This window comes from Rhopalosiphum padi, chromosome 4 (assembly GCF_020882245.1).
Source record: "Rhopalosiphum padi isolate XX-2018 chromosome 4, ASM2088224v1, whole genome shotgun sequence".
In the NCBI taxonomy this organism is placed as follows: Eukaryota; Metazoa; Arthropoda; class Insecta; order Hemiptera; family Aphididae; genus Rhopalosiphum; species Rhopalosiphum padi.
Genome location: NC_083600.1, coordinates 6781954 through 6804988, shown reverse-complemented (window position 1 = coordinate 6804988; position 23035 = coordinate 6781954). Strand labels below are relative to the sequence as shown.

General features: G+C 23.9%; 1 protein-coding gene and 1 pseudogene across 1 annotated transcript; both read left to right on the top strand.

Annotated features, from left to right (window-relative positions):
* Positions 1–1204: 1204 nt before the first annotated feature.
* LOC132928497 (ATP-binding cassette sub-family C member 4-like) lies at positions 1205–11172 on the top strand. Its single transcript, XM_060993209.1, has 27 exons — positions 1205–1416; positions 2325–2448; positions 2508–2591; positions 3451–3561; positions 3639–3773; positions 4482–4692; positions 5306–5528; positions 5601–5757; positions 5849–5987; positions 6055–6165; positions 6254–6535; positions 6602–6766; positions 6836–6957; positions 7033–7130; positions 7194–7279; positions 7345–7727; positions 7790–8064; positions 8131–8210; positions 8296–8446; positions 8543–8649; positions 8706–8829; positions 8915–9088; positions 9328–9455; positions 9524–9769; positions 9879–10051; positions 10136–10376; positions 10457–11172. Exons 2-27 carry the CDS (start codon positions 2441–2443, stop codon positions 10496–10498), a joined length of 4056 nt encoding a protein of 1351 aa, XP_060849192.1. The 5' UTR covers positions 1205–1416; positions 2325–2440; the 3' UTR covers positions 10499–11172.
* Positions 11173–12311: 1139 nt separating this feature from the next.
* Positions 12312–22938, top strand: LOC132928496 (ATP-binding cassette sub-family C member 4-like; annotated as a pseudogene).
* Positions 22939–23035: the final 97 nt, after the last annotated feature.

Genomic DNA, 23035 nt, shown 5'->3' with positions numbered 1-23035 from the left:
TGATGTACAATCATACTATATTGAAATCATACTATAATTTATAATAATACAATATACCTATGTTGTGTTTGTTGATATAATATATATGAAGTTTTGTAATAAATTAAAATATATTAAAAATTTAAAAAAAAGATAGGTATGTGGGTACCGGTCTGCTGTACATTATGTATTGAGTGGGTAACTACTATAGGTGAGTTAAATTTGAATTTAATGATATATCAGTCTTGATCACCAAGTTATATGTTTGTTTTTTATATACCTATTAAGTATTACATTTATTTTATTTTATTTTAATATTAAAGTAGGTTGATTTATTGATATATTTTTTCCAAAAATGAATTAGTATTTAATTATAATAATAATATATATATATATATATATCATAGTATATCTACTTATATAACTCAAAATGTAATACCGTAAACGAGTAATAATAATTTCATAGTACCTATAAACAGGTAATGTTTTAAAATCAATTAAAAATATTATTGCATTTAATAAAATTCATAATTTAATATAAAATACATTAAAGTTTAAGTTTCGACGAAGAATATTTTTAAATTACAATAAAATAATTAAAATAATTATTTATTGTTTAAATAAGTAATTTCATCCAAATAGGAACTTAAGATGTCTATAAAAAATAATTGTCTTTACACATTTTTATATTTCAAGGAATCAGTATAAAATTAAAAACTAATTATGAAGAACCATGTATTGAATTTTTAAAACTTTGGTACAAAAAAAAAAATGTTTTCATAAATGTTTAACTACAAAATAGTTTATAATTTTCTGCAATTTTAACGAATCTCGTCAAAATTCTAATTTAAAATGCATATATAAAATAGTTTAAACATTTTTCTTTGGCACTTTAACCATCACACCATTTTAGTGACTCACTACTACAAATTATCATAGTTATTTAAAAATAATTACTTTAATTGTTCAATCTTAAGTCATAATATTATGTAAATGCTAAATATTCTTTTGGTTCTCCTCCAACAACTTCTATTTTTTCCTTGATAATAAATGAAAAATCATATAGATACATAACCAATGTGATATTATAAATATCAAATAAAATATTTTCAAATAAATTCACCGAAAAAAAAAATAATAACAAAAGAGTCCAACGCACACACTCCACACAATTACTTGCATCAATAACATTAATTGTATTGTATAATAATAATCGCTTTCATGCATTATTATAACAGTTTCGTCATCTCTTACGTTGTGCTATCACTCCTCTGACAGTACTGTAACATACGCCAGCCCAATGCTCAACAATATTATACGGAAAACTTTGTAACTTAAAATAGCCAAAACAATCTATATAATCACGAACATTAAGCTAAAAGCCAAGAATTACAGGGATACATAAGGATTTTTTTCAGACGAAAACGTGTTTGAGAGGTAAGTAAATAAATCTTTTGTACTAAGGTCTAAAAACAAAATTGTCTAAACAATCTCTACAACTAACGTTAATACAGCTCATCAACTTTTTACTTATTGTAACGAATTAACGAGATAAATTTTAATTATACAAAAAAATTATAATAATAGTTGGAATTCGTAAAACGGGTAGAGTTCAATATGAATAACCGAAAAACGGTTGATCAAATAAATATTTTAAATGAGTCAATTACAAGATTGCTCACATGGTTTCAACAATAGAAAAAAAAACAAATAATAAAACTTATTTCAACGGATGGTCTGACATTGATGAATAATATATTTTTAAAGCATACATAATATTGGGAAACAAATATTGCAAATGGTAATTTATTGTTTTCTTAGTCGAATATACGGTTAATGAAATTTAAAACAATTACATTTAAAACGAGAGAATAAATATGACTCCAACTATTGTTGAAACTTAAATGTAAAATATTAATACTCCAATAAAGCATAATAATTATAAGCACATATAATTGTATAGGTAAATTTTTTCAGTACCAAAAAATAATATACAATAGCATAGAACATTTTATTATAAAATAAAAGTATAATACGTTACTGAATAATACCTTGTAGTATAATAATAATAATAAAAAAAAAAATGTAAAAGATAAGAAAATAAATCTTCGATTTGTTTTACGTTGAATACACTAGATCAGTACAGTAATTAGTGTACCAATGCTGAATACAGATAACAGACATGGATGTATAAAATAAAATTGTGTTACCTAATAAATAAGCAAAATATTAATTAATGACGTATAATGTAAAAATGTGATATAGACTATGACGAATTTAATTAATTAATTATGTATAATTGACATACTGTAATTTAAATTAATTAATTTCTAATCTTTTTTCAGCTAACCATTTAATTTTTGTATGATTTTATATTTGTTTTAATCGGTGAAAAAAAAACTTCAAAATAATAATACCTAAACAGCTATTTCAAAATATAGTTGATTTTACGGAATACATCATGTATAGGTAAGGTTTTTGAATTATCATATTTATATTTTGTTTATAAAATGATTAATATTTTTAAGGTTAATAACAGATGCTGATAAAAAAGTAGAGCGACCACAGCATCCAAGAAACAGTGCTAATATTTTTGAAATTATTTCATACAGGTAAATAGATACATTCAAAGTATATCTGTTTTACATTTAGATATTATAGGAAATATAATACTATTTCAATAAACTCTCGATCGATATTGAAATATTAAAGACAACTTTTGGCATTCTACTAACATATAACACTTAAAATAAAATATTTCAAGACTCTAGAACGAATATATTATCATATTATGCAAATATTTAATACGGTATTAATTTAAGTAGGTAGGTACATATTATCATCAACTATAGTTATTATCGTAACGATGTATAAACAAAGTTGTCTATCCTGATGATAATACCACTACAATTTATATAAATACTAAATTGTATGATACAAATATTATTTATTAATATTATTATTATTTGTTTTTTTATTTTAATTATTGTTTTTACCAATAGCATAAATAAAAACATAGACATCTTTCAATCGCTTATGTCAATAAGTAGAGTAGAATTGTTTATATTTCCAATTCAATTTTATTTTGAACTAGATTACACTCGCTTCGTTTCCTAGTGTCATATGCTGACGTAATATATAGAAATAAAATAGACTATAATAACCCATAATAATTAGTACTAAGACATATATTATTTAATTTGTTTTATCTGCTTAGTAGCATCAATTACCTTGTAAAAGATTAAAATAAAAGTATAATATTTAACACGTTATTCAAATCCATTCATATATAATATATATGTTTATGCTTAATTTAACATTAGTGAATTTTATAGGATATAAAATAAGATTTATATTTGTATTTATTTATTTATGTTTTTTTTTGGAAATAAGTATAAGTATTTAAATTTTAAAAATGCACTAATACTCGTTTTCCATTATTTAATACATTTTAAATCTATTTTCATATAGCTGGATGTTAAATCTATTCAAAACAGGGCGAAAAAGAGATTTAGAAGAAAATGATTTGTATACAACATTGAACGATCACAATTCATCATTATTAGGAAACGAATTAGAAAAGTAATTCAATAAATAAAAAATACATTCTATACATTTATTATTATTTATAATTTATCATATTATATTTTCACCCTTAGAAAATGGAAATTAGAACTGGCAAGTGCATTTAAACTGAAACGAAAACCTAGCTTGACGAGAGCTTTGATTCGAATGTCTGCTACTGAGTATATGTTTTATGGGTTTTTACTGTCCGTTGATAAAATTATATTGAAGTAAGAATTACATGATAACATTAATTAACGGTATTTTAATTGTTATCAATAACTTGGTACACGTTAATTTTATAAAAATAATATAAAGAATCACGTTTGATTAACAAAAATTGATGTATTTTTTTTAAATGCAATTTTTAAATGATTTAAATACATATTAATACTAACACAATAGTATTTTAGTGTAATAAAAATCTTTATGAGGCAATTTTTGTATTTTTGTTTATATTCACAATGAAAATTAAATAATATTTTTACTATAATATCTATATCAATTTTTACTTATTCAATACAATATTAAAGGTACCAGTACTAAAATAATAATTAATTAGTAACCAATAATAATTCAATTTTTATAATTTAATAACACTAATTCAATGTTTTAAAATAATAAAATATGTAAAAATATTTATAAACATAATACTAAAATGTATAATATAGTATTATTATAGTTATTCATTATTCGTTAATTTATATTTATTTAAAATAATATGTAGAAACAAATAATCTATAAAGATTAAATATATTTACAAAATAATAAAAGAACTCAAAATTGTCCACTTGTATACAAATATTGAAAATAAGTTATATAATATAAATCGGAAAATAATAATAATTATATTTCTACTTATTTGAGAATATTTTATAGTAAAAATAATAAAAAGTTGTAGTAAATAACTATATAATATTATGCGCGTATGTATTTAGAATGTCTCAACCACTATTTATTGGAGGAATATTAGCATATTTCAATCCAGTTGAAACCGACAAAGCTGACTTAGGATATGCTTACATGTGTGCATTTGGGCTAGTGTTTAGCATGTTTACTTCAATGGTCTTGCAAAATTTAACACTAGTAGAAATATTACATTGCGGTATGAAGATGCGAATCGCTTGCTGTTCGGTGATATTTAGAAAAGTATGTACACATATTAGCTATTAAATAAATACATCTAATTAAACGTATCCATGTTATTCAATATTTTAAATATAGAGAAATTAAATAAGTAAATATAAATTATTGAGTACAAAATATTGATTGTATACGATATACATGTTTATATTAAATACAAGTAATACAATAATTCAAATTATTATAGTAAAATTAAATTAAATTTATTATATTAAATTAGTATTATAATACCAAATAATCTTAAATAAACTATGTTTTATTCAATTTTAAATTAAACAAAATACTGTAGTCAACTAATCTATTTAAATCTGGTTGCAAATACAGATATTTTGTGTTTATATTTCTTAGAATATTATTCAACTGTAATATTTCTTGTTGGATTAATACTTACTATAAAGTCTAATAATTTTTAATATTTTTTTTGTATCAATAATTTATAAGATCATATTATAATTTCATATTTTATAATTATATAAGTACATAGAATAAATCTAGTCATGTTTTTTAAAATATAATTGGAACTAAAATTAAATCGAATTAATAATATTAAGCATGGATAATTTAAGAATTAATATGAAATTAAATAATTAATAAAATTTTTTTTTATTCTTTTTTACAGTCACTTCGTCTAAGTAACACTGCTATTGGTAAAACCACAGTTGGTCAAGTGATAAACTTGTTATCCAATGATGTAAATCGGTTCGATAGAGCAGCGTCATTTCTTCACTATTTATGGATCGGTCCCCTACAATCAATTGTGGTCACATACTTTTTATGGCAGGAAATAGGCGTTTCTTCATTGTTGTGCATAGTTATCATGATTTTAATAATTCCATTTCAAGGTTTGTGGAATATGAACTATTTGAACTAAGAAATTTATACAGATGCGTAAAACAAGATTGTTACATTTCTAGGATGGTTAGGTAAAAAACTTTCAAAAACTCGATTGAAAACAGCCAAAAAAACCGACGAAAGAATACGTTTAATGAATGAAATCATTTCTGGCATTAAAGTAATTAAAATGTACACATGGGAAAAATGTTTTTCAAAATTAGTAATATATATAAGAAAGTATGTTTTTATAAGTTTATAACAACTAGCATATATAACAATATAAATACATATATAATAAACATATATAAATGTTGATATAATATTGTAGAAAAGAAATTGAACATGTAAAATTATCAGCATATATCAGAGATACTTTAACATCATTAGCAATAATTCAAACGAGGTTCCAATTATTTATTAGTATTTTATCATATGTTTTATTGGGAAATTATATCACCGTTCAAAAAGTAATAAATATGTGAAAAATACTATTATAATATTATTATATAACACTTTTTTGTTTAACACTTTTAGATTTTTGTCATAACCACATACTACAGTATACTGATGCCGACAATGACCTTTTTTTTCTGCCAAGGTCTGGGACAAATTTCAGAACTAAAAGTATCAATAAAACGCATACAGGTATTTAAATGATAAAAATAAATTATCCTAATTTACTATTTAGTAACAAGAGCTTAAAAACGAATACTTATACTATCTTAAATTATAGGATTTTTTATTACATGGAGAAAAAGATGATTATTATTTACCAATAGAATCTATTTCTGATAAACCAATGGTTAATAGTCATAACGAATTATTAATATACCCAAATAAAAATAATACTGATATAAAATATAACATCGAACTTTTAAACAAATTTTGTGTGGAAATTTCGAAAGCTTCTGCTAAGTGGATAAATAATCAAAACAGCAATGCTATAGAAAATATATCTCTGGCCATAAAACCTGGTAGTTTGGTCGCAATCGTTGGTGCTGTAGGAGCAGGAAAAGTTTGTAATATTTAAATATTTTTTAAACATTTTTATGAAGTTACCACAATAATAGTTTTATTATAGAGTTCAATAATTCAAGCTATTTTACGAGAATTACCACTTTCTGAAGGTGTCATAAACGTGCGTGGTGTAATTTCTTACGCGTCCCAAGAACCGTGGATATTTGCCGGATCTGTCCAACAGAACATTGTATTTAATTCACCAATGAATAAGGATCGTTATAAACAGGTTAATACCTGTAAATAACTTATGCACTTTACATATCAAATTTAATTTACTAATTATGTCCTGAAATAGGTAATAAAAATATGTAAATTGAAAAGTGATTTTGAACAGTTTCCTTACGGCGATAAAACAATTGTGGGAGAAAGAGGGGCTACTCTAAGTGGTGGACAAAGAGTACGAATAAATTTAGCTAGGTAAGAATGATGCACATAAATACAATAGATAAAATATTTAATTATTTTGGTTTGGTGGGAATTTTTTTCATACAGAACTTTATACAAACAAGCGGATATTTATTTGTTGGATGACCCTCTTTCAGCGGTTGATCCGAATGTTGGAAGTCATTTATTTGAAGTATGCATTAAAGGTAACTATGCAAAAAAAATATTTACTAAATATCATCCGACTTTAATTTAATTAATTTGAATAGGTTTCCTCAAGGAAAAAACTTGTATACTTGTCACTCATCAAATGCAGTGTTTAACCGATGTGGATCAAATTGTAGTCATGGAAAATGTAAGCATACCTAACTATTTTAATCATAATAACTAATGCAATTAACAGCGTTTCCTTTGTTATAGGCGAAAATATTAGCGAAAGGTACTTATGAAGAACTTTGTGCGTCTAATATAGACTTAACAAATTATATTCAGGCTTCTGAGTTACCAGATGATAAATGTATAATTAGTGATGAAAGCATTTTAAACACCGAACAAAAGTCTACTTTTAAACGCCATGCATCTGTGGCAAGTATTATATCGTCAAGTGGTGAAAATAATCACAGTGAAGATCAAGTAGAGCCCAATGGTATTATTGAATCCCGAAGTTCTGGAAATATTTCATACGCCGTCTATTTATCGTATTTTTTGGCCAGTGGAAATAAGTGCAAAATATTATTTTTTATTTTTATCTGTATTATTACTCAAGTATTGACATCTGCTGGAGATTTCTGGATAACATATTGGTAATATATATGTTTAGATTCTGAGCTTGTCAAAGAATATAATGTTTATTTTTTAAATTCAGGGTAAACTTAGAAGAACACGTTTTTCAAAATAAAAACAATGAGTCTACAATAACATTTCATGATTCATTAAGTGATGTTATTTGGTGGATGACTATTTCTCGACAGACCTGTATATATGTTTTTGGCTGTATTACTTTTTTATTAATTATTATTACAACCATCAGATTAATTACATTTGTATCAATCAGTATGAATGCTTCTATAAATTTACACAATAATATGTTCAAAACTTTAATCAGAGCCACAACATATTTTTTCAATACAAATTTATCGGGTAATAATTATATTAAATAGTTATTTTATATTGTTTAAGTTTAATATTATTTATTTATTTATTTAGGATCTATTCTTAACCGCTTTTCAAAGGACATAGGAACTATTGATGAGATGTTACCTGTATCCTTGTTGGATTGTATACACGTAATTCAATAGTACACTTTATATAGAAAATAGATAGCTACGTAACAGAATAATAATCTATTTTAATATAAATTATTATAACTAGAATGCACTGAACCTTTTGGGAGTATTAATCGTTGTTGGAATTATAAACATATATCTTATGATTCCAGCTATCATCTTAGCAGCTATTTTTTACAAAATAACAGTTTTTTATTTATCATTATCACGAAGTGTAAAACGATTAGAAGCAAGTAGTAAGTAGAAATAATAAAGTAAAAATAACTATGAATATATTTTTAAGTTCTATATATTTTATTCATTTTGTGGTTTTCGTAATGAAAAACAAATAGCACGTAGTCCTGTATTCACTCATTTAAATGCAACTATTCAGGGTTTAACAACAATAAGGGCATTTGAAGCGGAAACTATACTGTCAAAAGAATTTGATAATCATCAAGTATAATCTGTAAATATTAAATTGATAATACAATATAATATGTAAAAAACTTACAGGACTTACATTCTTCGGCGTGGTATTTATTTATAACGTCAAGCAGAGCATTTGCTTTCTGGTTGGATTTAATTTGTTTTATATACACAAGCATAGTTACATTCAGCTTCTTAGTGATCAGTAACAGTAAGATAATATATTATGCGTACAATGATACATTTTTTAAATTATATATTTGCAAATTCATAACAATTAATAATCGTATACTCAGCAACATTTGGAGGAAATGTTGGTCTTGCTATTTCACAAACTTGTGGACTAGCTGGCTTGGTTCAATTTGGTATGCGACAAACTGCAGAATTAGAAAATCACATGACGTCAGTTGAAAGAGTTCTAGAATACACAAATGCTCCACAAGAATGCTCAACTGAATCAACAACAACTGGTAAGTTTGCTGTATTAATTGCATTGGTTAATACAGATAAATATAATATAATTAAATATTATATTTACTAAGCCCAAAACTGTTTTTCTTCATAATACAAAATTAAATATATATATATAAATTAAACTCAATCAATATAGCTAAAAACACTAAAATATCATTAACATAAAGGTTTTTGTAAATAAATTTAATTAATATTTCAATAAATAATAATACAACAAATTAATTTTTATTTCTAGATAACTCGACTTCTTTAAAATGGCCATCAAACGGAAGAATTTTATTCAAAAACTTCCATTTACGATATGGTCCAACGTTATCATATGCAATAAATAATCTCAATGTTGACATTGAACCAATGCAAAAAGTAAATCGTGTTAATAAATTAACCACATTATATAATAAATTATTGAAATTTAATAATTTTACTTACAGGTAGGAATCGTTGGTAGAACTGGAGCAGGAAAGTCGTCTTTAATTTTAGCCTTATTTAGATTAGCTTTTAATGAAGGTAAAATCATTATCGATGGAATAGAAATACACGAATTGGGATTACACAACTTGCGATCTAAAATTTCCATCATTCCCCAAGAACCAGTATTGTTTTCTGGAACATTGCGAACTAATTTAGATCCATTTAATGAATACTCAGATCATATTCTTTTGAATGCATTAGATGAAGTAATAATCATATAATTTAACATTTTATTTTAATCGAATAGTTCCAAAATCTCTAATCACATACACACAATATGTGACAATTTTTCAATGTGTTTTAATTGTATATTAGGTTGAGCTTAAAGATGTTGTGGAAAATTTACCTGATGGTCTTTACTCAAAAATGTCAGAAGGTGGTTCTAATTTCAGTGTTGGTCAAAGGCAATTAATATGCCTGGCCCGAGCTATTATTCAAAGTAATAAAATTCTTGTGCTAGATGAAGCCACTGCCAATGTCGATCCACAGTATAATATTAATATACATATACATTTTTTTAAATTTACTAATGAACAACGAATTAAACATTTAATTTAAATTTAAAATTTTAGTACAGATGCATTGATTCAAAAGACGATCAGAAACAAATTTCGAACATGTACTGTCTTAACAATTGCACATCGTTTGAACACTGTGATAGATTCGGATAAGGTACTTGTTATGGATAAAGGAACAATGGTCGAGTTCGACCATCCATATAATTTATTACAAAATAAAGAAGGAGTTTTTTACAAGTTGGTGGAACAAACGGGACCGGATACTGCTGATTTATTACATGGATTAGCCACAGAGGTTCACTACTTATAATAATATTTTTACTATTTAATGTATTTTAATGTGAAGTTACAAACTGTATTTATGTATTGTTTTAGAATTATAATACTACTTATTCAGTGACGGAATCTACATCTTAAACACAAGTCAACGGTTCAGATGGAATTTCAATAAAAAAATGTGTATAATAATCGTTTTGTAATGTCAAATAATATTACTTATTAACTATGAATTAGTTTAATGTTTAATCTAAAATCATAAAATATATTGGAGTAGCCACATAGGTATTTAACGAATAAGGTGTAATATGATTGAGCTTAATTATTTAAATATCTCTGTACATTTTTTTTCTTTTATTTTTCACTCTTTTTATTAATTATTAAGCATTGGACATCATTTATTTAATTAATATTATTATTTATTGTTGTTTAATAAATACAAATTAACTTCGATACTAAACACATTCGTATTGTCAATTAGTAATTTACATAATGTTATGGAATATTATTATTGTTTTTGTTACAAATTATTAAAGTTTATAACAATAAAGTAATTTGTAACATATGGAAATTATTAAAACCCTATTAACAGATAATATCTTAAAAGAGATAATCATAACTCATAAGCTATATTTTTTTTTTTTATATATTAATTGAGACATAAAAATTTGATTTTAAATATTGATATTATCCTAAATACAAAACTAATTTTGTATAGCTATTATTAAAAATATTTACTAAGTGAAGTGATGTATGTATTGTGCTTCCATTATTACAATGTGTTTTTTTTTGTGTAATATAATTTCCGAAAATAATTTTGATTTTTTTCTATTTTTAAAATTTAAAATTTTAGACTATTTTTGATTTATGTAAAATAGCTTACATGAAGGTAAGGACATACATATTTACGAGTGATTGAAGTTTAAACTATTCAAAAAAAATTTCAAATCCTTAATGTTAGCATAAACATTGTTTTAATAATTGTTTGTATGAAAATCAAAATCATGTGAACTTTGGCGATAGTTTTATAAATTCATACTAAATGATGATATTGTAAATATGTTAAGGATTATTTGCTCTTAGTTGGCCAATATGAAAAAAACAATTTCATCAGCATTGCTTTTACTTTTGGTGATTCAGTGATACTGATGTCTCACAAATTGTGAAATTTCTCATGACAATCAATACAATTTGTATACTAATTATAATTAAAAATAATAGTAATATGTTTAAATACTATTGGGACTAGAGCAAAGTAATATGAATTTAATAAATCGACGATAATCGAAGGTATATTGTGAAATATCATTATATCCATCGAGAATTTGAGAACTTTTAATTAGTACATATTATTATTAGTATTTATATGTCTTCAAAACATATTATAACTCAAGTTTTATTGTTCTCATATAATTTATATATATATGTCAGTGATAACTTATATCATAATATATTAAACAATATTATCTTAAGGCAAGTCTTTAGAAAATAGCAAATATTATTAAACATGACTTTAGTAGGTAAATACTTTTGAATATCTAATTTCAAGTACCTTTACCATGATTATAATTGTATAATTGTTAAACTTATATATTATAATAGATTAACGTTGCATTAGTTTATAATAGATAGTTCTATGTCTTAAGAATAACGACGCAATAAACAGTGACAAATTTAGACTTGTATAGTATATCATTATTATTGTTTTAATTAATTTTTTTAATAATACATGGATTTATTACATGAAATTACAATTTTCTTTATCAAATCAATGTTACTATGAATTATTTTATAATATTTAAATATTTTAATGATTATCCTGTATTATAATAATTATTATCCAAAAGTTTATATTTCATAAAGGTATACATTAATTTATAAGTTTACAAATTTGTTACAAATTCAACGCAATGATTTAATGTATATTTAAAAGCATATCATGTATTTACTTATTGATATTAGTTTAGTTCATATAGTTGTGGACAGAATCAATTTATTACAGTGATATTGATTATATATAAATTATAATTATAAGTACAATATTATTAATATAATTATAAATATTTAAATATATAACATACATATATTATCTTTTATCAATACGTGAGCTAAATTGTGTAATTTGTACATATTTAATTGTTGATCCATATACGGTTATACACAGTTACACAGTACAAACACGCATATTATCGATTAATTTGGACACACGAGTGTGTTAGAAAAAACTCAATTCTTAAATAGTAAGTAGTTGTATTTTAATATTCAAATATTCACTTCTATTATAAGTATAATGTATGTAAAAAAAAAAAACAATCAAAAAGTTGTTATTTAAATTACAAATATTAAATATACCATGATCGATTTTAATACAATTTTAAAACTATTTATTTCAATAGGTAGTTTTATACATTTTTATTCTTACAACCTAATATTAATGAATTTTAACCACATTAATATAATTAACACTTAGGTAAATATTTAAATTATAAAATTACTCCTGATCAATAAATTTCATAATATTTGAATGTTTTATAAATTCTAAAAAATAAGAACAGATAGATAACATTATTGATTGATCTTGTTTATAGACTCGTATTATATTTCTTTAGTAGTACTGTAGTATTAAAAAATATTACTTGAACAATAATATTATGTTTTGGAATTTAAATCTATTTTGTACTTAATTATTATTTATTATATTTTATCATAACATTTATTAAACGAATGATTGCGAAAAAAATTTTATTTTTAACAAAATCTATTTTAACTGTTTTGGTGTAATTCAATGATTAATTCATTTTTAATAAAATTCGAATCATTCTGAACTATTTTTGGGGCATTTAAAATTGAATATTTTTTTAGGTTGACAAAACATATCTACCGCTTAATAAACCTATTGTTTCTTAGTTTTTCATCATTTCAGGTAAAAACAAAAATGGATTCTAATTATAAATATCAACGACCTAAACATCCAAGAGCCAATGCAAACATATTTGAGATCATCACGTTTAGGTAAAACAAAAATGAATTACTATAAAAATTGTTGTTTAAGTACTCACATAAATTTACTGATAATTCAATCAAGAATCTGTTGTTTATGCACATATTATATTAATATTGAGTTAAAATCTTAGATATTGCCAATTTTCTTATTGATATACCTATCAAAATCTCTTTTTGTATTTTTATAATATTTTTTTTAATTATCAGAAAAATAAACAGTCTATAGAAATAATGATTAAACTTCAATTTTTTTTTTTATTTCATTCAGCTGGATGTTGGACTTATTCAAAATAGGATGCAAAAGAGACTTAGAAATAAATGATTTGTATGTACCTTTAAATGAACATCTGTCATCAACATTAGGAAATGATTTAGAAAAGTAAATTCCTTAAAATCAAAATGGAAAAGCTTCTTTTTATTAAATATTTTTATTAATAAACAATTTTATTTAAGGAAATGGAATCAAGAACTGGTTCTTACAGAAAATGAAAAACGAAAGCCTAGTTTGTTGAGAGTCTTAATCAAGTTTTTTGGAACTAATATTATGTTTTGTGGATTAACTCTCGTTATTAGCGAAATATTTAAGTAAGTGTTAATAATATTAAAAACTAATATTTTGTTTTTCAAATTATACCTAATTGAGTTAAATTTTTAAATTGTTATTGAACATATTACTATGATTTTTTTTATCTTTGAAAAATCACAGATACAGTTTTAAGATGCAAAATTAATCTTTTCTATTTAATATATTTTAGATAAAAGTATGCATTAATAATAACACATTTTGCCTTTATAATACCGTTATAAAGATAAATAATTAATTTGTTAATAATACAAAATTAGTAAAAACTATCACATGATAATTTTATTATTTAATCTTTTTAGTCCCTCCTTTGCGTATAACACAAATTAAATGTATTACATATAAACATCCAATTAATTATGTAATATTTTAAAGTGTCAATGTTAAACAATATTGATGATAGTACTTAAAAATGGATAATTTATATTATATTGTCCTAATATAAATTAATTCTCGATTTTGGATAATCAACCTTTTATCAATATTAATAATTAATACGTGATAGATATGATTAAATTTAAAATAAATGATTTTAACTATTTAAATATTTTGAATTAACATACTAAAATATTAAACTATAATACATAGTTATATTTATAAACGTATCACAGTTTAAAATAATAAAATATTTGTTTTAGAAATGTATATAACTAATTGTGAATATTTGGTATTTTATCATGATTACAGTGAATATATTATTTTCTTATAAGTATGATTTCATAAACTAATAATAAAAATTAAATAAATATACATTTTTAATAAGTTCTATAAATGCGTAAGACCATAAGACGATGTGATTTTCCACTTTATGAAAACTAAAAATGTGCAAAATAATAGTGACATATTATTAACTTCTATCAATGTCAATAGACAATAGACATGTTATAATATATTTATATTATAGGTTTAAAAAATACAAAATCATATTCACCATATTATAAGCAAATTTAAATTTTAAATGGCTAAATTTGAATAAAGAAATATACTATATACTTTATTAATTATTTCAAATTATTATATTGTAATTTATGATTCAAATTGTTAAGATTTTCATAAATAATATGTATTGATATAAACATTTTTATTTTATTATTTATAAAGTATGATTTTATGTCAAAATAATTGTCAATTATAAATTTATTATACTTTTATGTGAAACTATTTCTTACAGTATAGTATAGTACCTATGTGTGCATAATTATAGGATGTGCCAACCTATGTTGATTGGTAGACTAGTGTCCTATTTCAATACCAAAACACAGAATGAAACCGATTTAGAACATGCATACATTTACTCAGCTTGCTTAACAGTAAATATGTTATTTTTAATTGTTTTTTTTTCATTCGACACAACTAGAAATGGTTCACTATGGGATGAAAATGCGAATTGCTTGCTGTTCAGTAATATTCAGAAAGGTATCATTAATAATAAACGAAAATAATTATGATTATACAACTCCTATAGTATGAATTATTTTTTTAATTATCAAAATTAAAGATCTTTTTAATTCAAAAATGTTTTTATTACATTTCACTATTTCAACTTCATAAAATTGTACCTTAAAAAAACTTACACATTACAATTATTTGTATCTAGGCTATGCGATTAAGTAATGAATCGCTAGGTGAAACATCGGGTGGTCGAATAGTTAATTTATTATCAAATGACGTGCAACGGTTCGATGGAGCACTATTTTTTCTGCACTTTTTGTGGATTTGTCCCTTGGAAACAATAATAATTACATACTTATTATGGCAAGAAATTGGTGTGTCATCAATATTTGGAGTTGCGATTTTGATTACGTTTATTCCTCTGCAAGGTTTTGTAAAACAAATTCAATAAAATTATAGAGCATAAATCATTTTATATTCACCATTAGAATAAATATATTACAATTTTAGTGTGGCTTGGAAAAAAAATTTCCAAATTTAGATTAAAGACCGCTATTGTAACTGATGGAAGAGTGCATTTGATGAACGAAATAATTTCGGGCATTCAAGTAATCAAAATGTATACATGGGAAAAACCATTCGAGTATTTAGTACAATATGCAAGAAAGTGCGAATTATTCTTTAATAAATATATTATAAAATTTAAAAAAAACTTTATTTTATTATATTTGTAGAATGGAAATACAACAGATTCGAGGATCGTTCTACATCAGAGCAATATTTTTATCATTTATTGTATTTCATACGAGGATTGCTTTGTTTTTTAGTATACTTGCATATGTTTTACTCGGGAACTATATAACTGCCCAAAAAGTAAAAAATCTTATAAATTAAAACGTATTATAGATAAATATTGAGAAACACATAATTTGTAATTAAATATTTAAATGTTTAGGTATTTGTCGTAGCATCATATTATAATATATTACGACTATCGTTGACAATATATTTTCCTCAAGCCATTGCACAAATAGCTGAATTATTAATGACTATCAAACGAATTCAGGTAAAAATATGTTTTATAAAAAGTATCTGCTATTTAATAGATTTCGAGTGAGTTACATTTAAATATCAATAAGTTTCTTCGGTTATTAATTTTCAAGCTATACTAAGAAACATAGTCAATTTTATCAAAACCTAGATTTGCGTAAAAATTCCATTTTGCTTTATTGATTTTGTTTTTCCCAGTAATTTAGACAAATATTGAGAATTTTTACTTTTCTAAACTAGAACCAATTTTTTATCCGAAACCACCCTCAAAATTAAAAAATCGAGGCATTTTTATATTTTTTATACTCGTATAAAAAAAAATCAATACATTTATTGCACTGCTCGGAATCTAAAATTAGAGTGTAAATTATTTATATATTTAATGTTTTTAAAGAATTTTTTATCATACAAAGAAAAAAATTGTCAAGTGGTAAGTTTTTCAAAATTGAAGAATGTACCCATCAATAATGGTGTAAAAAAACCGATCATTAATTTTGCATCAATTACTACAAATAATGAAAACGGAACGCTACAATCAAATAGTTTAAGAATAGTTATTTCAAATGCAACAGCTAAGTGGACTCAAAATGAAACTGAGAACTCTTTACAAAATATCAATCTAACTGTAAAAACTAGTCAATTAGTCACAGTTATTGGTCCTGTAGGAGCAGGAAAAGTATATAAAATAATCAATCATTATATTTTATATAATTTTATATTAGTTTAATGTGTAAAAAAAAAAACAGAGTTCATTAATACAAGTGATTTTACGAGAACTACCACTATCCAAAGGAAGAATTTCAGTGCATGGTGTAATTTCTTATGCATCCCAAGAACCATGGTTATTTGTAGGTTCTATTCAAAAAAATATATTATTTGGTTCTCCAATGGATAAACACCGTTATAAACAAGTAAATGTTTTGGAAATTGCTTACGCAATATTATCATGCACTTTAAGTTACATTTTCTGAAACGATTATACAATAGGTAATAGAAGTATGTGCGCTGAAAAAAGATTTTGAACAGTTTTCATATGGAGATAAAACAATTGTTGGAGAAAGAGGAGTAACTCTCAGTGGCGGGCAAAGGGCGAGAATAAATTTAGCTAGGTAATATTAAATTATAACTTATAAATTAAACCGATAAAAAATAATAGGTATTATTATTGTTTTTATGGAACTACTTTTTCAGAGCCATATATAAGCAAGCGGATATTTATTTATTGGACGATCCTCTTTCAGCTGTTGACACACATGTTGGCAGTCATTTGTTTGAAAAGTGCATAAAAGGTTAGGCTGAAAAAAAAGTTTGAATTATTAGACTGATTCACGTTTTTATTTTTTTATAGGTTTTCTCAAAGAAAAAACTTGTATCCTTATCACACATCAATTACAGTACTTAACGAGTGTAGATAAAATTGTTGTAATGGATAATGTAAAAATATAATGTAATATAATTATAATACTTGGGATATTATTCAATGATGTTTTTTTTTTAGGCAAATATTTTATTGGAAGGTACATATGAAGAACTTCAAATGTCTAATTTAGACTTTGCAAAAATGCTTCGTTTTTCAAGAGGGACGATATCTGTGACTGATGATATATTAAATGTTGGAAATAAAATCGATCAAAAGTTAATTTTCGATAGTCAAATGTCTGAAGAAACAAATATAAAACCATCTGTTGATGAAAGTAAAATCCATAAAGATAAATTAGAACCCACCGAAACAGCTGAAACTCGTTCTTCGGGAAATATATCATATACTGTTTATTTGTCATATCTGTTTGCCGGTGGAAGGAAGCGTAAAATTTTATTTTTTATACTGATCTGCATTTTTACTCAAGTATTTTCTTCTATCGGAGACTTTTGGATAAGTTATTGGTATGGTATTTAGTATGTGTAATGCGTGTCAACAAATTTTTTTAATTACCAATTTTTGTTTAATATAGGGTGAACTTAGAGGAACACGTTTTTCGTAATGTAATAAACGCGCCAATAGCAGAGTCTGATAATAACTTGAGTACATTATTATGGTGGTCAATTTCTAGACAAACCTGCATTTATGTTTTTTCGGTTATAACTTTAATTATAATAATTATATCTGCAATGAGGTCAATCTTATTTGTATCCGTCTGCATGAAAGCTTCATTGAACCTACATAACAATATGTTTAATGCTTTAACTAAAGCTAAAATATATTTTTTTAATACAAATCCTTCTGGTAATTATAATTTTGAATGGTTATAAATATCACCTTGCAATTTTTCGTATTTGTTTAGGACGCATTCTTAACCGCTTTTCCAAGGACATAGGCACTATTGATGAATTAGTACCAATATCATTGATGGATTGTATACACGTAAGATAATAATTTATTGGGTATATCACAAACTAAAAAAGTCTAAATCAGCACAATTTGAAAAATAATTATTTAATGGTGATCGAAATAAATTTTCCAGTTTTCAACTATAAAGTTATATCCATACAATAAAATAAACCAAAAATTTAGAATTGTCTCATATTAATTCCTCCAACCATATAATATATTAACGTTATAGTGCGTTATTATTAATTTTTGGAAATTGTCAATAAAAAAAATTCTATAAATATTAGTATCATCTATCATTTTATTTTACATCATGTTACATCAAATGTTCTTAAGCTTAATTCTTTCCCAAAAACAAAGATTTAAATCAGAACAATATGAATTACTAACTCTAAGTAAAAAACAAAATGCACAACCAAATAAAACTATTAAAAACTCGTTAATTCTTAACTTCACATTATCGTTTTTTAGTTATATTTTACTTAGAAAAAAACCTAAATTACAAGAATTTGGTATAAAATAAGTTTAATTATTTTAAATATTTTTTTTTAATTTAATGATAATTACAAAATAATATAATATAACAGTTGAAAGATGGTAAAATAATATTAATATTAATTGTTATTATTAATATTTTATATTTATATTAATATATTATTAATAGTTTAATAATTTGAGATAGAACTTTTTGGTTCTAAGCCTACAATATATAAAATACTGTATTTTAATTAAAAATATTATAACTAGAATGGATTGATGGTTTTTGGAACACTAATCGTTATTGGAATCGTTAACGTGTATATGATAATAGCCGCCTGTGTTTTGATTTTTGTATTTTACAAAATAATGATTTGCTATTTATCATTATCACGTAGTATTAAACGGTTAGAAGGAACTAGTAAGTAGTAATATTTAAATTTAAAGTAAAATATAATTATTTTGTACACAATTTACAGTCATTTTTTAAAAATCTAGCACGAAGCCCCGTATTTACACACTTGAATGCAACTTTACAAGGTTTAACAACGATTAGAGCATTTGAAGCGGAAAATAAATTGACCAGAGAATTCGATAACCACCAAGTTAGTGATAAAGTTAATACATCTATTCTAGTATTTAACTTTTCATTTTTTTTCTTCAAAAATCAATATTATTATTTATTTGTTTTGGTTTTTACCATTTGCTGAATACGTACCTAAATAATACACTAGTGTAATGTATTTTATATCAAATATTTTGTTTAAAATAAAGACTTATATTACATAAAGTTAAAAATTAATAATTAGACATTATTATTCTTTGTACTTTGTATTGATGTCTGTACAGAACATATTGTGTTTAAAAATTACAGGACTTACATTCTTCAGCTTGGTATTTATTTATAGCATCAAGTAGAGGTTTTGGATTTTGGTTAGACATTATTTGTCTTATATACGTAAGCGCAGTTACATTCAGTTTCGTTGCAATTGGCAATGGTAATCTCTTAAAAATAATTTTGATTATAATATTTAGTAACTCTTTATCGTAATACAGATATATTTGGAGGTAATGTTGGTCTTGCCATTTCCCAAGCTTTTTTATTACAAGGTACACTTCAGTGGGGTTTGAGACAAACGGCAGAATTAGAGAATAATATGACTGCTGTTGAAAGAGTATTAGAATATACAAATGTTACACAAGAAGATGATCTCGAGCCAAAAGGTAGTGTTATTTAATTCATAATTTAGCGGCTATTTAATATAAGAACTTTGAATAATAAGTATAAATAAATAATAAAAGCAGTGTTGTTAATATATAATAACAACATAATAACATTCCCATCATTTCGTGATTATGCACGTTGCACTGTAATAAATAATAAGTGTAAAATAGGTACCTTTTATAAATATAACTTTATGAATATTAATGATTTATATTATACATACACTTATAGTGTATATATTTTTCAAAATCCTTACGCTTCTTTAAATTTATAAAAACACTACATACATATTATACAAAAATGTTATGTCTATAGCTGATATCATAATTGTTTTTATTAGGTAAAAAACAATCTGCAAATTGGCCGTCAAAAGGACAAATTGTATTCGAAAATTTTTATCTACGATATGGACCAAATACATCATATGTTTTAAATAATCTTAACATAAATATAGAATCAATGCAAAAAGTAATGCATAATATTATTGTTATGTAGATATAATAATATGATTATTGATTAAATAGGTTATAATATATTTCGTTTTGTTTGTTGTTGTTTTTTTAATGTATTTAGATAGGAATTGTTGGAAGAACTGGTGCAGGGAAATCATCTTTGATTTCTGCATTGTTTAGATTAGCTTTTAATGAAGGTAAAATTATTGTTGATGGTATTGAAATTCATGAACTTGGACTAAACGAGTTGAGATCTAAGATATCCATAATTCCTCAAGAGCCAGTCCTGTTTTCGGGAACAATGCGAAAAAATTTAGATCCATTTGATGAACACCCAGATCATATACTTTGGAACGCATTAGATGAAGTAATAATTGACTTTAATCATTAATATTAGGTTTGATTCAAATCGTTTGAAAACTCTAAACACAACAAAAAAAACTTTTTATTATGTAAGGTTGAACTGAAACACGTTATTGAAGACCTACCTGATGCTCTTAATTCAAAAATGTCTGAAAATGGTTCCAATTTTAGTGTTGGTCAAAGACAATTAGTATGTCTTGCTAGAGCTATAGTCAGGAACAATCAAATTCTCGTTTTGGATGAAGCCACAGCTAATATTGATCCACAGTATTAAATTAATACTTTTTTTTTAATTCATAGACAAAAATACGGAACTTTTTTTAATTTTCAGGACAGATGCATTGATTCAAATGACCATTAAAAACAAATTTCGATCATGTACAGTCTTAACAATTGCACATCGTCTAAATACTGTGATAGATTCGGACAAAGTTCTTGTTATGGACAAAGGAAATATAGTCGAATTTGACCATCCATACAATTTATTGCAAAATAAAGAAGGAGTTTTTTACAAAATGGTAGAACAAACGGGACCAAGTACATTTGAATTTTTACATAGATTAGCCACAGAGGTAAACTACGTATAATAATATTTGTAATACTAAATAATGTAGTTGAATATAAAATTATTTGTATATTGTTTTAGAGTTATCATACTAGAAATTTGGAAACAGAACCAACATTTGAATCATCTGTTAATGATGCAGATAGCAATGAAAGCATTTCAAAAAAAGATATTTAGTAATCTTCTTGTAGTGTCACATAATATAACTTATAAATTAATATAATCTAAAATCATAATTTATTGACATAAATATTTAATTAACAAAATGTGTTTGAGAAGAATTATTATGTATAACTTAGTTTTATGTTACTCGTATTCATTAACTAATAAAAATAATATCATAGTGTTAACAAACAATATTAAAATGTTTACTACATTTTATTATTATTTTTTTAAATTTAATGTTCAGAGACTTCACATTCCCATGCGTCATGCATTGGTGCTATATATTTATTAAAAATATAAAATTTAAAAAAGTATGCAATTTTTACTGCTCTATTGTAAATGATTAGGTGTCGAGTGATTAAATTTGAATTCAATGATATATTATTGAATATGAAAAACGATTCTGAGTAGAGATGCTCTGTCAGTCTCTAATTCTATATTACTAAGTATACTTCGTGATATATTAATTTGATATAGCTATTAAAGTTATTTATTTTACTTTTTGTTTTATAGTAAATTCATACATTTTGTTTTGAAAATATTGCATTTCTGATATTATAAGTATTTATTTATTATGATAATATATATTTCTAATTATATTATATCATTAGTTCTTAATTCTGGCGTTTAAACAACTGAATATATACACTACTCAACACTCGAAACCCCGAATAAGCCTCAGTTAAATAGTTTTTTCTTTTACAACTAATGATTTTATGTCAATTATAAATTTTACTAGTTTAGATTTGTTTTATTATCCAAACTGAATGTATTGGATTTTTTTAATTTGAATTGTTGTTCAGTATTTTAAGAAAAATATTCGTAATATATTTAATAATCATTTATGATTTATTTCTGTTTTTACTTTAAATTGCAATTAAAATTATATTTCTGTAAATAGTTGAGCGTTATTTCTGATTTTACTTCTGTTAATTGTAATTTTTAATTGTATTTTATAATAAATCAATCAATCAATAGTAGTATAAGAATTATTAAATATTACTAAACTTAGTTTTTAATACCCATCATGATCAAAATGCAACAATTTAAATTGTTTTAAAATTCATTTTATTG